Source organism: Lolium perenne, chromosome 5 (assembly GCF_019359855.2).
Source record: "Lolium perenne isolate Kyuss_39 chromosome 5, Kyuss_2.0, whole genome shotgun sequence".
Classification (NCBI taxonomy): Eukaryota; Viridiplantae; Streptophyta; class Magnoliopsida; order Poales; family Poaceae; genus Lolium; species Lolium perenne.
This window is the reverse complement of record NC_067248.2, coordinates 204,304,626-204,320,886: the sequence shown is the minus strand read 5'-3', so window position 1 is coordinate 204,320,886 and position 16,261 is coordinate 204,304,626. Positions and strand designations below refer to the sequence as shown.

Below are 16,261 nucleotides of genomic sequence, written 5' to 3'. Positions count from 1 at the left end.
TCTCTTTTGGTTGATTGATGTTTTCTCGTCTTCATGCAAAGAATCTCTCGATACCTTTGGGCTGCATGCATGCATGCTGGAGATATTTATGACTAGGATTAAGATTAAGTTTTTTATATTACTATTATGAGAAAAAAATTGAAATTCAATTTTTTTATCAAATATTCGGGTATAAGTCCTCCGCGCCCGAATAATCGATATAAATATCAATTTAAACTGTGATTGGATATATTTGGGCTGGTCCTCCGCGCCCGATTTATTGTTAGACATATCAATACTATTGAATTATTCTGGATGTTGGGAGTCTTCCATTGTTTCATCCGTCTTATTTTCTTCTTCATTATTTAGGAGCTGATCAAAGTCATCATACTCTTTCTTTATTTTATCAAATTCTTCTTTCACTTCTTCTTTAACTTCATTTAATATTTCTTGTTTTATTTCCTTTTTCCATTGTGGGTATATTTGTTGAAGCTTTTCTTCAACCTTTATGGCAATATATTGGGCGTCAACAGGACCGACTGTTGCTTTCAATTATTCGGGCGCGGAGGACCTATACCCGAATATTTGATAAAATTCACGAAATTCAAAAAAATAATTAATAATAATAATCTTAATCATAAATATCTCCAGCATGCATGCAGCCCAAAGGAATCGAGATATTTTTTGCTTGAAGACGAGAAGAAATCAAGCAACCAAAAGAGAAGGCCACAAGTTCCAAGACGTAATAGTAGGCTACACCAATAATATGAAGTCTACAAAGGCTAGAGCATAGGTTTGGTGGCACAAATGATAGCTATACAATGTGCTCTCGTGAATTCTTGAAGAGTGAAGAATCTATAAAGGCTCTCACGAATGCATGTCACCTGTCTCTCAGCTTGCCAATAATTTGTGTAAATACTGTGACACGTAATGTCATGCATAGAAGCGCCACGTTGTGGCCATGAAGAAGCAGCGAGAAGAGCCACGATGGTAGTACAGAAGGCACTCTCCATCTATAAAAGGGGAGCCATGCCTCACAAGAAGAAAACCAAGCAATCAGCAAGCACAAGCATACCACCAGCCATAAGAGCAGAGAGTTAGCCAGACTCCTTGGTCAGTAGTACTAGTAGTCCAACCACCATCTTTGTAATTAATCCATTAGTTTGAAGGCGCTTGTAATAAGAAGATAGTAAGGTAATTTTCCGTTCTTGTGTAAGCTCATCGGGGGTTCCCGAAAGGGAAACCCGTAAATTATATTGTGAAAATGAAGTAGTTTTGTGTTTCCCTTGATCTTTTTTATCATGTTTATATGAGATGAGTTTTTATGCTAGGGATCCTATAGGAGAAACCTCTACGTGCAGTTCTCTGTTAAGGCTTGTGTGTGGCGATTAGAACGAGAACCGAAGCCGTAGAGAAGTGTTCCCTTCAGGTGGAACTGGAAAGACGATAAAAATCAACCCATATAATTTTGACTAAAAACATCTAGGGAAAGAAACTTAGATACTTTTAAAGCAATATAGTGATAAGTACGGTTAGTACTGAGTAGGATTAATACAACACTGCGCACACCGTCGGACGTACTGTTGGCCTCGTCAGCCCCAAGATCTTGAAAAAATTCTGCAAAAATAATCTTAGTATCCAAGAATAATTTTTAGCTTAATTTATTTTCGAATTTTTTAATAAACTATTTAATATTAATATCTAAGTATATTACGTAAGTTTGTGTGTGAATATTTCTCAAAATATTTTTGTGTAATTTTGTCTAAATATCTAACTCTCTACTATGCTAGCAATACACACAGATTAAAAATTACAATTATTTAGACAAAATTAGACAAAAAATATTTCGAGAAATATTCACACACAAATTTACGTAATATACTTAGATATTAATATTAAATATTTAATTAAAAAATTCGAAAATAAATTAATCTAAAAATTATTCTTGGGCACTAAGATTATTTTTGCAGAATTTTTTCAGGATCTTGGGCTGGCGAGGCTAATAGTACGTCCGACAGTGTGCGCAGTGGTGTATTAACCCTACTCGGTACTAACCGTACTTATCACTATATTGCTTTAAAAGTAGCTAAGTTTCATTCCCTAGATATTTTTAGACAAATTTATATGGGTTGATTTTTTATCATCATCCCAGGCAGTTTCACCCGAAGGGAATACTTCTCTACGGATTCGGTTCTCGTTCTAATCGCCACACACAATGCTTAACAGAGAACTGCACGTAGAGGTTTCTCCAATAGGATCCCTAGAATAAAAATCCATCCCATATAAACATGATAAAAATATCAAGAAAAACACATAACTACTTTATTTCCACAATATAATTTACATACGGGTTTCCCTTTCGGGAACCCCTACGAGATTACACAAGAACGGGAAATTACCTTACTACCTTCTTATTACAAGCGCCTTCAATCTAATGAATTTATTACAAGGATGATGGTTGGACTACTGCTACTACTGAGCAAGGAGCCTGGTTAACTCTCTGCTCTTATGGCTTGCAGTATGCTTGTGCTTGCCGATTGCTTGGTGTTCTTCTTATGGGGCATAGCTCCCCTTTTATAGAGGGAGATGGACTTTTGTACTGCCATCGTGGCTCTTCTCGCTGCTTCTTCATGGACCAAACGTGGCGCTTCTGTGCATGACATTACGTGGCATAATATTTGCACAAATTATTGGCAAGCTGAGAGACAGGTGACATGCATTCGTGGTCGCCTTTATAGATTCTTCACTCTTCAAGAATTCACGAGAGCACATTGTATGGCTGTCATATGTGTCTCAAAACCTATGCTCTAGCCTTTGTAGACTTCATATTACTGTTGTAGCCTACTATTACGTCTTGGAACTTGTGGCCTTCTCTTTTGGTTGATTGATTTTTTCTCGTCTTCATGCAAAGAATCTCTCGATTCCTTTGGGTTGCATGCATGCATGCTGGAGATACTTATGATTAGGATTAAGATTAAGATATTATTATTATTATTATGAAAAAATTGAATTTTAAATTTTTATCAAATATCCGGGTATAGGTCCCCTGCACCCGAATAATGGATAGCAATATCAATTTAAACTATGATTGGATATATTTGGGTTGGTGCTCCGTGCCCGGTTTATTGATAGACAAATCAATACTATTGAATTATTCAGAATGTTGGGAGCCTTCCATTGTTTCGTCCGTCTTATTTTCTTCTTCATTATTTAGGAGCTGATCAAAGTCATCATACTCTTTCTTTATTTTACCAAATTCTTCTTTCATTTCTTTTTTAACTTCATTTAATATTTCTTCTTTTATTTCCTTTTTCCATTGTGGGTATATTTGTTGAAGCTTTTCTTCAACTTTTATGGCAATATATTGGGCGTCAATAGGACCGGCTATTGCTATCAATTATTCGGGCACGGGGGACCTATACCCGAATATTTGATAAAATTTACGAAATTCAATTTTTTTTTGATAATAGTAATAATCTTAATCCTAATCATAAGTATCTCCACCATGCATGCATGCAGCCCAAAGGAATCGAGAGATTCTTTGCATGAAGACGAGAAGAAATCAATCAACCAAAAAAGAAGGCCACAAGTTCCAAGACGTAATAGTAGGCTAATATGAAGTCTACAAAGGCTAGAGCATAGGTTTTGTGGCACATATGACAGCCATACAATGTGCTCTCGTGAATTCTTGAAGAGTGAAGAATCTATAAAGGCTGTCACAAATGCATGTCACCTGTCTCTCAGCTTGCCAATAATTTCTGTAAATATTGTGGCACGTAATGTCATGCACATAAGCGCCACGTGGTGTCCATGAAGAAGAAGCGAGAAGAGCCACAATGGCAGTAAAGCCCTCTCCTTCTATAAAAGGGGAGCCATGCCTCACAAGAAGAAAACCAAGCAATCGACAAGCACAAGCATACCACCAGCCATAAGAGCAGAGAGTTAGCCATGCTCCTTGCTCAGTAGTAGTAGTCCAACCACCATCTTTGTTATAAATCCATTAGTTTGAAGGCGCTTGTAATAACAAAGTAGTAAGGTAAATTCCCATTCTTCTGTAAGCTCGTTGGGGTTCCGGAAAGGGAAACTCATATGTAAATTATATTGTGGAAATGAAGTAGTTATGTGTTTCCCTTGATCTTTTTATCATGTTTATATGGGATGGGTTTTTATGCTAGGTATCCTATAGGAGAAACATCTACGTGTAGTTCTCTGTTAAGCCTTGTGTGTGGTGATTAGAACGAGAACCGGAGCCGTAGAGAAGTATTTCCTTCGGGTGGAACTGCCTGGGAAGACGATAAAAATCAACTCATATAAATTTGACTAAAAACATCGAGGAAAAGAAACTTAGCTACTTTTGAAGCAATATAGTGATAAGTACGGTTAGTACCGAGTAGGATTAATACACCACTGCGTACACCGTCTATCCAAGAATAATTTTTAGCTTTATTTATTTTCAAATTTTTTAACAAAATATTTAATATTAATATCTAAGTATATTACGTAAATTTCGGTGTGAATATTTCTTGAAATATTTTTGTGTACTTTTATCTAAATAATTGTAGTTTTTAATTTGTGTGTATAACTACTATACTAAACCTTAACATATCCGATTTTTCTCCTAATTTTGGACTTATTTTGGAATTAACGTGCAGCTGACACGTATGTAATTTTCTGGTTTATTTACCATGCAGTTTTTGTGTGTACATATCCGGCATCCTCTTGCACTTTTTATTGCTCCTTTCCTTTGGTATGTCGTGGGTTTTCCTTTATCGTGGGTGGTCATAGCCATTTTAGTTTGTGGTGGGCCCTTGGCCGTGTGGTGGTGGTGGGCACGATCGCCGCTTTGACTGCTGATTACGTGACCTATTCTTCTTCTTCCTCTCCTTTTCGTCTCCTTTGTATCGCCGCCCAACCAGTCTCCCTTTTCCTGATGGCCGGAGCCGCCCTTGATGCCCTCCATGCCCCGTCCTTGGGCTCCTTTTCCTCGGTGCGCAAGGTGGTGCGGCCGCCGTGGAGAGGATGAGCATCATCTCCCGCACCCAACCTCTCCTTCTGCCGCACCAAACCTTACTGCTACACAGCGGTAGCGAGCTAGACTATGGCGCCGGCGTGAGTGCCTGCAGCTTGCGGCCGCTCTTGGCGGACGACTCCTGGCCGCCCTCCAAGACGGCGGAGGAGAAGAGGGAAAAAGGGGCGGAGGAGGAGAGGAAAAGGCAGACGTTGCTGCAGCAACCAACACACTGTATCAACATCGACGAGCGCGGTCTCCATCGCCGGTGAGTTTCCTCCGCCTCCTTCCTCTTTCTAATCTTCCCTCTGTCTTTTGGGTTGTACTGATTTTCTTTGGTTGCTTTGTGCTCCCTACCGATGGATGTTGTTGGTGCTGCTCCGCGTGGACGCCAATCGACATGGTAGGCTGCCAGGAGGTCCCGGCCAAGGCCGTGCTCCCATGGTGGACGACGAGGTTGGAGGAATCAGGGGTGAATAACCGGAATCTCAGGTACGATGCACCTATCAGTCTGTTCAAATCTCGGTGAAATCTATTGTTTCTGTGCGGAAATCCTTCATCGTTGAATCGTTCTACAGAATTTTCGGACAGGTTTATATCTCTGCCATGCCGTAATCGAGTTCAATTCCTACAAATGGTAATGGGAAGAGGAGCCTCCCTTCGTCGATGGGTTCCAGGGGCAGCGAGGGAAGTCCAAGCAAGAAGAAACACATGGAGGAGGCCCACCAGAGGGCTCAAACAGGGCTGGATTTCCCTAAACTCTTGGTACTTACCTGGAGCCCTCTCAAATGGATGTTTATTGATCTGTGCAGATTTGCTAATTAATGTGACGATTCCATGTGTTTGTTTCGGTATGAAGAGGGGCAGATTGCGTTCCCAGGCGCTGGATATGGGAGCGGTGTATCAGATTGCATGCTTCTTATTTGTGTATTTGCCAATACCCTCAAAGTTACGACAAGTGCAGTTGGAGGACGGAACAATCATCGCAGAGGTTTGTTCTATTAGATGTGATCATTGTAAATAGCTTTTTCTCCAAACATTCTTTATCTTAAATGGAAAATTCGAATTTGACATGTATCTTTGTGTATGGCTAAGCTTAATCTGCTTCTGCAACATAGTGTCTCATGATTGACATTCTCCAGGCTCTCTTTCAGGTATGCAGGTGGGCAAGCTAGAGCATGTTCAGTCCTGAACGGCACAAGGCAGCATGCCTCCCTGATGGACAAGAAGCAAAGGGCCTCAAAAGGTGGGAATCTCTTAGCGTGATGTTCAGTTTTCAGTCTATATTTGCCTTGGTGTTTAGTTTAGTCTGATCAGGTTTGGACAGAAAACATCTGCCAAATTTCGATAATGTGTGAGTCCTATCATATGCAACCACCTTTTTTATTCAATGCATTCGTTCATGTATAGTTTCCCCTTTTCAGGTTTAGATAAGACCAGGTTGCTTTTGCATCTTTGTTACAAAAAAAGAATCACGTGGATATAGATTGCCAGAACGTTATATATGTACAGGTTCAGAATAATGACATGAATCGAAATGTTAAGACACAAAAAAATTGCTTTCGGTACGACAGTGCCCCAACTTTCTATGCAAAAATCTTATACATGCTCTGATCACGTTCCTTTTAGCATTCCTGGTATGTCACTTGCTTTTTTAGAACACAATAGAGGTTGATTTCAATGACCTTTGATGGTGGATATTGTCTTTTTTGTACCTTGTAGTCGGATCCTAAATTAGTTTACTGACGGTTGTCGATTCGCCGCAGGTGGCAGGGGCCAGGAAGCAGCTTGGACGCGATGCTCATGGTTATGGCGGTGTCCGGGGCCGTGGAGTGCGCCCGTGTAGAGGAACTATGGGGAGGAGCATCTCTGGGGCAGGGTTGTGATGGAGAGGGAGGCGCTCGGGTGGGCCTCCTCAACTTAAAATCTTCTGACCCGTCCTCCTCTTGGGACGAGGAAAGGAGCCTCCTCCTCAGGTCGGACAATCACCATGGACTTACTCTTCTTTTGCTGCTCATCCTCTATTTCTTTCATTGTCTTGGCCGAAGTTGATTTATTCTATAATACTAGCAATAAAGCTTAGGTATATATCTCAACGACTAGGAGCTATAGAGACAATCAGTTGAGCTACAAGGAAGGCCTGATTGTTTATTTTATGTTCGGTTGTTGCTGCCTTCAGAGTCATGGATATAAACCTGAAATTTGAACGACACTACATAGAGTTATTGTACATCACTAAGCTTTGGACAATGAGAAAGCTGGGTCTAAGTTGATATACATGAAATTTATGACCAACATATACCTCTCTTTGGAAGTGGTGGTATACCAGTATGGCAAAAAAACGGAGAAATCAGCTGAAACTAGGTATTTGCACTGTACATATGCAATATATATTGCCAAGTTTTGGCATAAAGAAGTGATAAATGATTGATAGTTGATAGCATCATTGCTTTTCTAGATTGATGTACCGATATGGTGCTACAAAACAACTAGATTGAAGTTGAGGTTTTGTTGTTGGGTTTAGGGAATTAATTTCTACCTTTTAACTGAATTGGTTCGTCCTTTCTATCATGCTCTGCATTAGTTACTAATGAAATATAAAAATACACCAGCCATTCCATGATAAAACAAGTTCCTAACATTTGCAAATATCATATTTCTATTAGATGTTCATATCCATAGAAGCACATGCTATGGTCTATGTGCTTATGATATATTTAGAAACTTCTGCACACTTGGTAATTTGAGAGTTGATATTTCTTGCCGCAAAATCTTATTTTACTGTCCTAAGTTATTTTCTCCATGAATGAACTGTTAATTTTGATCACTTTGCTGAGTTTCTTTAGTCATGATTCTTTTCAGATTTTTGTTGTATTTGTCTTCTATTCTATTTTACCATCAATAAGTAGAACTACTCTTACATGCATGTCAGATATATCTGCTATGGTAAATTTGTCCCCTTTGGGTCAGCTTATCTCTGATGGTTTAGCGAGAAGTAGTTACTTTGTTGTTAGTGTTCTAGAACAAATAAATCATATGGTACTATTTGGTTACAAAGATAATTATATATAGCTCTAAATGCTAACTCCTTTCTTTTCTGCTTTCGGTGGACACCAACATATATAAATTAGTTCAATTTGTTGCCTATGAATATAGATTAGTACAACTGCAGGTAAAGTAATTACATATATTTAGTCGTTAATATTTGGCGATTAGGAGTTTGGTACTCCTTATTTTGCTACTTCTCCTTTATATTACCTAAGGGAAACAGCCCGTGGAATGATAATATGCGACTGGGACAAATGCCCCAAGGACCTCCAGTGGTAGTACATGCGCTATCTCTTCCAGGCTGCTGACGGCTCCTCGCTTCCGCCAACCGCTTGCATTCATATTATTCTTACTGCTAATATCTCAATTGTCTGAGATCTGACTTGCAAATTGAATGGAAATGTAGATTGTATATATTTTGTTGCACTTCTTGGTTGGTGGACACATGTGGTTGTAGTTTGTTAAGGTGTTTCAGTACAAAAGTATGATCCACATCAAGCCTGTAAACTTGTGGGGGATAAAGATTAAGAATTGGGGATGTTTGATAGAGTTTTCATCCTATTAGACTAAATGGTGTGTTGTTTCCTTTTGTGCTAACAATAGTAGCAATTGGATCTCCTCTGTTATAACATACAAACTTGCAATTCTGATTGTATCCTAGGCGCAAAAACTTCTCCCTGATACATTATTTTTTCTTCAATTTTACAGGGAGTAATTTTGGTAGAATAAAGATGCTTCTGCACTTGTGCTTGGTAGAATGCTATGCTAATAGAATCAACAGGCTATTCACTTTTTTAGTATTCCCTCCTTCTGAGATATTAGCTGTTGGACAGCTCCTACCAGAACTGATTTTTTCCTATTAAGGTTATAAACAGTATACCACTTTTTTTACCAGTGCTAATTGTTTGTTAAGAGAAGTGCCTAACATCAAGTCCCGTTTTGTCTGTACTAAATTTGGATGTTAAATTACTTCACTCTTTGTTAACCAGTGTTAATTGTTTGTTAAGAGAAGTGCCACTTAGTGCCTAATATCAAGTCCAATGGTTAGTAATTTGGATACAAAATAGTGCTAGGGTTGAGTAATGTGTGTCCGGGTTAAATTGTTCTATGTCATCATATTGGCACGTATAGGGTTGACATCTGGTATTTCTTTTTCGTTATCACACTGGCTCTTGGAGCTATTGGAGCATTACATATGATGGTATTGCGTGTGTAGTTATTACAAAATCCCAAATTGTTTGTGCCAGATGATATACATGTCAGAATTATCAATGCATGTCACTTTATCCTCCAGTAAGGTGCATTTGTTTTCTGATGACATGACAATGCCAGGAAAAGAGTTATACATTTAACTGGTTTTTAGACATTCCCAGATTGACTAATATAGCTTTTCACTGGTTTATTTTCCAGTGACGCCTTATACTTCTCTGTCTCGAAAATGAGTTACATCATGAGGAGACAAGTTATTAGTTGATAGAGCCATAATAATGTGGCCCAGCCATTTTCCTGGTAGTTTACTCCTAACACTAGCTCCTGAGTGGATTTTCTAAGTTATTTGATATTCCAGTACTATATTTGAAAGGCAAAACTATAATATCATATTACATGCACCATGATTAGTTACACACATACAAATATGGCATGAACTTCTTACAAGATGCTGCTATTTATAAGTAAAGTATATGGTGAAATTCACATGTTTCATTTGTGGTGCATTGGTCTGTACTTCCATGAAGTAACAGATTTTGTGTCGTTTTTTTTCTCAATTCAAGGTGTTCAATTCTACGAGATTCGAGGTTCTCGAGCCATGGAATGATAGTATTATCCAAGGAGGACACACAAGCAGGTTCAAGATGCCCGGTCTCATTTTCTACACATGTTCTATTGGTACGCCTTTCTGTTAAGAACATGAGTAATTTTAAACTATGGATCTTTCTATTAATATTTGAGAAGTGTGCTTTTATTCAGTCTATTACCTTTGCTCATGTTCCTTTTTTAAATGAGTAATTTCAAGGGTGAAAAGTGTGGCATCAATGGTTTTCCTTTGGTCAGGCTTTCGTATCATCGTTGTATTGTTATATTTTGTATCCTTTGTTATATAGAGTTGAAAGGGCATGTGACATTGTTGTATTGATACTACATAAGAATATTTATCGGTCATGCATGCGTGGCAGGTTTCTTGAGGAAGGACCAAAAACTGCTAATGGAGAATTGTTCTCTTCAGTTTTGCTGCTGCTCTGTAAAGTTTTGCTATTATTCTGTATACATAATTATTTGCCTTAGGCTACAAAGCAAACTATGTGCTTCTAAGATGCCATAGGCATAGAAAGATGTGGAATTCCCCTTTTCCTAATTACCTTCTCATAGCTGTTGTTGACATACTCTTTATCTCTAACCAGTTGGAATTTTGTAGATTCACTAGACTACATTTCCGTGTCCCTCTAATGCGTGCTAATTTACTTGATCCTCAAGATTAATCTTTTATACACAAAATTTCAGTGTACGATGTATTAGATTTTATAACGAACCATCTTAAACTCATCGTTTAAACAAAAAAAATCAAGTATGATCTTCAAAATATTAGAACCATCATATCACAGAGTCGACGCGGCGTGCCGCCGCGCCTATCCATTGCTAGTTATATATATATAGGTAAACTAACTGGTGCACCATGGTGCCTGGGCACCATAAATCATAAAAGGAAACCTGCACAGCAAACTGGAAAGTGATTTATCTCTGTTTCTGATAATTGGAAAGTGCATTCTCTCTCCTGTTGATATTTGGAAAGTGATTTTCTCTCCTTTATACACCTACGATGCAATATAGCACCCACGATTTAATTGTACGGTCATGATTTATGGTGCCTGGGCACCATGGTGCCCCAAATATATATATATATATATATATATGCAAAATAGTGTGCTACCATGGTGGCTAGCTGTGCACACCATGGTAGCCATCAGATATACCACATATGCCACCAGATGTACACTTGAGAGCATAGATTACTAACGGTAGTACTTGACGGCGTCTCCACAGCAGCTGTCCGGGAGCACATTTTTTAAACTGTGAATCCACTCCCACTACCATCAATACAGTTTACAATACACATACTGTTCAGCTACTTTGGTAAAAATATCTATCAACTATCTGAATTGATTTGACCTCCAAGTGTGCCTACTGCATCGAGGCGCTCCACGGCCGTGTCCTCCTCGCAGCGCCCGCGTCTCCATCTCCTCGGGGCCGGCGGCGCGTTTGCAGAGGCCGGTTTCCGGTGCGCGTGGGTGCTCACGGAGGCGTCGAGGTCCGTCGTCACGATGCCGGCCTCCGGGGCGCTGGGTGTGGCGGTGGCGGACATGGACGCGGCCGTGCGCTTGCTGCAGAGCGAGGTCAGGGCGCTCCCGTCCAAGCTGCTTCTCCTGACCATTAATGGTATCCATCCAGCCGGAGTTGGGCTTCCCCGACGCCATGCTCCCATCTATTACATGTTTCTCCATATTGCTTAACTTTTGGATGCACGACCCTTATCTGCTCTTCTTTCTGATTTTTTTTGGCTCACAAAGATTCTTCAAACAGGGACAGAAAGACACGGAATTCCTTGCAAGTTCTTTGCTTTCAGAAAGGTACACTAAAGCGATTTGATTTTGTCTTCCATCTTCTCTCTCTCTCTCTCAGATTCATTCATTATCTGAACTGATTCTTTGGTTCTGAAAGAAATTTGGTTTATGATCTCTTCCATTTATTGACATTCTTGCTCTGAAATAAACTGATAAGTCTGTACTGGTCCATGTTGATACTCACAAATGAGCTGTTCTTCATCAAAACCAAAATGGTCGCATTTTTCAAAATTATTAGTCACCTAGAATTGGGCAGCTAGTGGTGATAGACCACATTTTTTTTCGGCAGCTCAACTTGGAAGGGGAGACTCAGATTGGTTCTTTTTTCGGATGGATTATTGAGCTGAGTTGAAATAGCTGTCCGTGATAGACTTCTGAGCTGTACTTTGCATTTCCTTTCTTTGTAGATTTGTGGGGTTGTTCTGCGATTAGGCACATGGATTTGAGGTTGGATTTGATTGTTATTTCCGTCAAATGGATTAATCGATTTCTAAGAGTCTGTTTTTTTTTCTTCTGCAAGTATTTTCCTCGAGCCTCACCGAGGGGCATATTACTAGTTTGTGTGTATCTTAAAATAGAAGAATCAGTTTAAAATAAATTAATACATACTGAACTTTATAGTAGCCCGTTCAAATATGATTTTGTGCAGCTAGGAGAAAAAAAAAGCCAGTGAAAGTTGGTAAGAGGATCAGCTCTGGAAAAAAGTTGGCATCACGGCTGTTAAAACTGAATTTTAGAGCTTTCCCCCATTGGATTTTTGAACAGGTTTGGTTGATTCCATTTTTATTGATCCTTGGCATAGATCTCTAGCATCTCCATGCTGATGCTTTTTGGCTCGAGGACTGTTAGTGGCCGTTGGTTGTAGAGATTGTATGCTCATTGCTGGGCAACTTTCCAATCTCATTTTTTTGTTGTTCATTTAGTTTTAATTTGTTTGTTTCTTTGTTTATTATTGCACATGGATTCGAGGTTGGATTTGCTTCTGGTTCCGGCATATGGATTAGGTTGGATTATGCAAGTTTTTTACCCAGCTTGATGGATCCGTGTCTACAAAAAAAGCTAGGATTTCTAGATGGGAGGATTTTGTGCTGACCACGCTGAAGCCAATTGCATGTTCTCCAAGTCTGTTTTTTTTTCTGGAAGTTTTTTTCCACCTCATTGAGAGGCAGATTACTAGTGGTTGTCACATCTGTAATTCACTTCAGTTTCCATAAGGAGCCATGCATATATCAGGTCGTGTGCGTCTGTTAATTTGAGCGCTTCAGTGTTAACAATCCTGACCGGCATGCATGCATTTTAACCCAAATCTGCCTTTGTCCACGCGCAGCTGCCATTCACCGAAGCACAGACCAAGCCCACCGCTTTTTTTTCAGAGTGGTTCGCATCAAGGAACATCCATAGAGGGCAAGACATGGACATCGCTGATCCAACCGTCGAGCAACTTATATTATGCTGCAATTTTGGATGTGGTCGCAGAGAAACTAGATTCCAGGAATTCAGGTCATGCTCTGGCTGCGGCCGAGTCTTTCTACTGTTCCCGCGCCTGCCAGGCAGCACACTGGAAGGTTGTGCACAGTGTCTTGCAGGCAGATGGCACAAGGTGATCAGGCCAATGGAGAAGCCGGTGTCCACGTAGAAGCAGATGAAGCTGAGCAGGCACTTGATGTCTGAAATAGATAGAGGAACATTGTGTCAATCCTTATCTACCACGGGAGAATTAGTTCTAGAACAGCATGTCCTTGAGCTATTTCAATAATTCCATGTCAGTAGTTTGTAACAGCAACTATTTTAAGTTAGTAGTTTGTTTATTTTGTCACCTCTTCCAATTTCTTTACTTCAAGCATAATGGTGTGTGATATACAAAACTTATGACTTCCTAAGTATTAGTTGCATATAACTGAACAACAACTTTTTTTGGTGCACCACTATATAATTATATCAAAGATTTCTCCTTTTTCTATCAACAATTTTTTTAAATGAAATACAGATTACCATAGGTTGCTTCTGGTGCACCCTAAACTTTAAAATTGCAGATTCTAAACTAAACAACATGTAAAAAGGTACATTAAAAATAATCTGTCTTTCCAAGCTTGTAACAGCTAATGTACTATATTTGTACTACATTTTCAATGCAAAGAGGGAGTCAGCTCCGTGCTCAGTTCAAAAGAGAATTTGTTTCTCAAGTTTTCACTTCAGTTATAGAACTTTGCCAGAGGGAGTCATTATAATAAATTCTTGCATAATAGACTGGCTGGCAACACTATTAGTTTTTGTTTGTACAACATAATCTTACTGTTTCATATATCCATACCAATTGATATCCACATCAAAATACAGATTACATAGTTACCCATACATAATTTTATCCACATCAAAATACAGTATCCAAAATGTAACTACAGATCAAAATGCATCAGTATATGTAGTTATTTCCTTGAGAAAAGCAGTGGGTGTTGATTGCAAGATTAGCAATGCAAACTGGAGATTAGCTATGCAAAGAAAGAAGTTGGTGCTGAGTTATTTTGTCTTGCACATAGCAGTCGCTGCTGACTGTATACGATAGTGTAAAAACAGAAGTACAACACAAGTGTATTGTGAAATGTATTTATGTTTGTACTACAGTTAGATTTACACTTCAACCGTTGCTCATATTCTACAGTGTAGAATACAAAACTACACAGCTGCCAGCATGCTAACGGTTGTAACGGCCAAGACATGAACGTTACCTCACTCCACTTGTACACATGGTAATCTTGATCCCATTGATTTGCATGCACACTATATCCAATGGCTAAAACAGGGTGCGTAGCTAGCCACCATGGTAGCAAATCCGCGTGCGCGCGCGTGCAACAGAAAAACGGCGCAGCAAAGCGCGCCAGATCCATCTAGTATTGTGGATCTTCCAAAACATTGTATTATTATATGAATTAGTATATGACGAGCATTGTGGAGTTTTATGCAATGTGGAATGTACACAATCTTAGCATATATGTTATACTTGAGTGAACTTACTCAAGGTGGTCGGTGACAATTGCACCGGAAGTAACATCAAGTTTATTTGTTGGAATTATTTTTCCTTGGCACTGGTACGATTTGTATTTGAAAATAGCATGGACGATCTACATTGTAGATTGATAAAGCACACAAGTTTAAATAAGAAAAAAAATTGTTTTAACGGTGCACATAAGCTCACATATGTGTGTAAGGACGAAAAAAGGAATTTTGACTTGGAAACTAGTTGATTATGATTGTGGTTGGCTAATTTGACTAGGAGTCCTAACTGAATTCAGATTTAGATACAAGTTTGAACTACGAGGAAACATGAGTATAAGTGTCGTTACCTCCTAGCCTGAGAACGCATTGTGAGCTGCAACCAGGTTCGATCTCCGGCATATAGACTTTTTTTGGATGGAAGGCAAAACTCACATCTGACAAATCACTTTACAAAAAATTACGACAAAAATTTCCACGATTTCCAACAAAAAGTAGTAACAAATAAAAAATTAATCACATCTGAAAAATCTCTTTACAACAATATTACATATTAATTTACAAAAAAAATTTCATGGTTCCCAAAAAAATAGTAACAAAGACAACTTTAATCCCATCTGAAAACTCTCATTACAACAATAAAAGGGATTAATTTACAAAAAAATTCTTTACAGTTTCTGATACGTCTCCAACATATCTATCATTTCTTATGTTCCATGCTTGTTTTATGAAAATACCTACATGTTTTATTCACACTTTATAATATTTTTATGCATTTTCCGGGACTAACCTATTAACAAGATGCCGCAGTGCCAGTTCCTGTTTTCTGCTGTTTTTTATTTCAGAAAAGTTAGTTTACGGATATTCTCGGAATTAGACGAAACAAAAGCCCACGGCCCTATTTTCCACGAAGTGTTCCAGAAGACCGAAGGAGAGACGAAGAGGAGCCACGAGGCGGCCACACCATAGGGCGGCGCGGTGGGACCTCTGGCCGCGCCGCCATATGGGGTGGGCCCCTCGGGAGTCCCCCGACTCTGCCCCTTCGCCTATATAATCCTCCCGACGCGAAAACCCTAGTACCGAGAGCCAGAATACCAGAACAGTTCCAGAGACGCCACCGCCATCAACCCTATCTCGGGGGGTTCAGGAGATCGCCTTCGGCACCCTGCCGGAGAGGGGAATCATCACCGGAGGGCTCTACATCACCATGCCCGCCTCCGGACTGATGCGTGAGTAGTTCATCCTTGGACTATGGGTCCATAGCAGTAGCTAGATGGTTTTCTTCTCCTCTTGTGCCATCATGTTTAGATCTTGTGAGCTTTCTATCATGATCAAGATCATCTATTTGTAATGCTACATGTTGTGTTTGTTGGGATCCGATGAATATGGAATACTATATCAAGTTGATTATTGATCTATCATATATGTGTTGTTTATGATCTTGCATGCTATCCGTTGCTAGTAGAGGCTCTGGCCAAGTTGATACTTGTGACTCCAAGAGGGAGTATTTATGCTATATAGTTGGTTCATGTCTCCACTGAATCTGGGGGAGTGACAGCAACCCCTAAGGTTGTGGATGTGCTGTTGCCACTAGGGATAAAACATTAATGCTTTGTCT

At 39.4% G+C, this 16,261-nt stretch overlaps 1 protein-coding gene across 5 annotated transcripts; it reads left to right on the top strand.

Annotated features, from left to right (window-relative positions):
* The first annotated feature begins 534 nt into the window (after window positions 1-534).
* Window positions 535-13,485, top strand: LOC127301443 (uncharacterized). 5 transcript variants are annotated; one of them, XR_011745466.1, is made up of 11 exons: window positions 540-1,173; window positions 1,950-2,026; window positions 2,499-2,688; window positions 3,499-5,255; window positions 5,395-5,479; window positions 5,566-5,752; window positions 5,847-5,978; window positions 6,142-6,233; window positions 6,754-11,467; window positions 11,612-11,658; window positions 12,980-13,485. XR_011745466.1 is itself a non-coding variant. In XM_071820268.1 (10 exons), the coding sequence occupies exons 8-10, from the start codon at window positions 11,353-11,355 to the stop codon at window positions 13,286-13,288; spliced, it is 471 nt and encodes a 156-aa protein (XP_071676369.1). In that variant the 5' UTR covers window positions 535-2,688; window positions 3,499-5,255; window positions 5,395-5,479; window positions 5,566-5,752; window positions 5,847-5,978; window positions 6,142-6,233; window positions 6,754-9,922; window positions 10,210-11,352; the 3' UTR covers window positions 13,289-13,485. The 5 variants fall into 5 exon arrangements, 1 of the variants encoding a protein (XP_071676369.1); XM_071820268.1 differs by having other exon boundaries at window positions 535-2,688; window positions 6,754-9,922; window positions 10,210-11,467; XR_007852066.2 differs by having other exon boundaries at window positions 539-1,173; window positions 1,950-2,688.
* Window positions 13,486-16,261: the final 2,776 nt, after the last annotated feature.

Excerpts from the sequence above, each read along its gene's own strand:
- LOC127301443 (XM_071820268.1), top strand. The coding sequence starts at position 11,353 with ATGCCGGCCTCCGGGGCGCTGGGTGTGGCGGTGGCGGACATGGACGCG. Across the intron at positions 11,468-11,611 it reads GCTTCTCCTGACCATTAATG|GGACAGAAAGACACGGAATT; the intron begins GTATCCATCCAG and ends TTCTTCAAACAG. Across the intron at positions 11,659-12,979 it reads AGTTCTTTGCTTTCAGAAAG|CTGCCATTCACCGAAGCACA; the intron begins GTACACTAAAGC and ends GTCCACGCGCAG.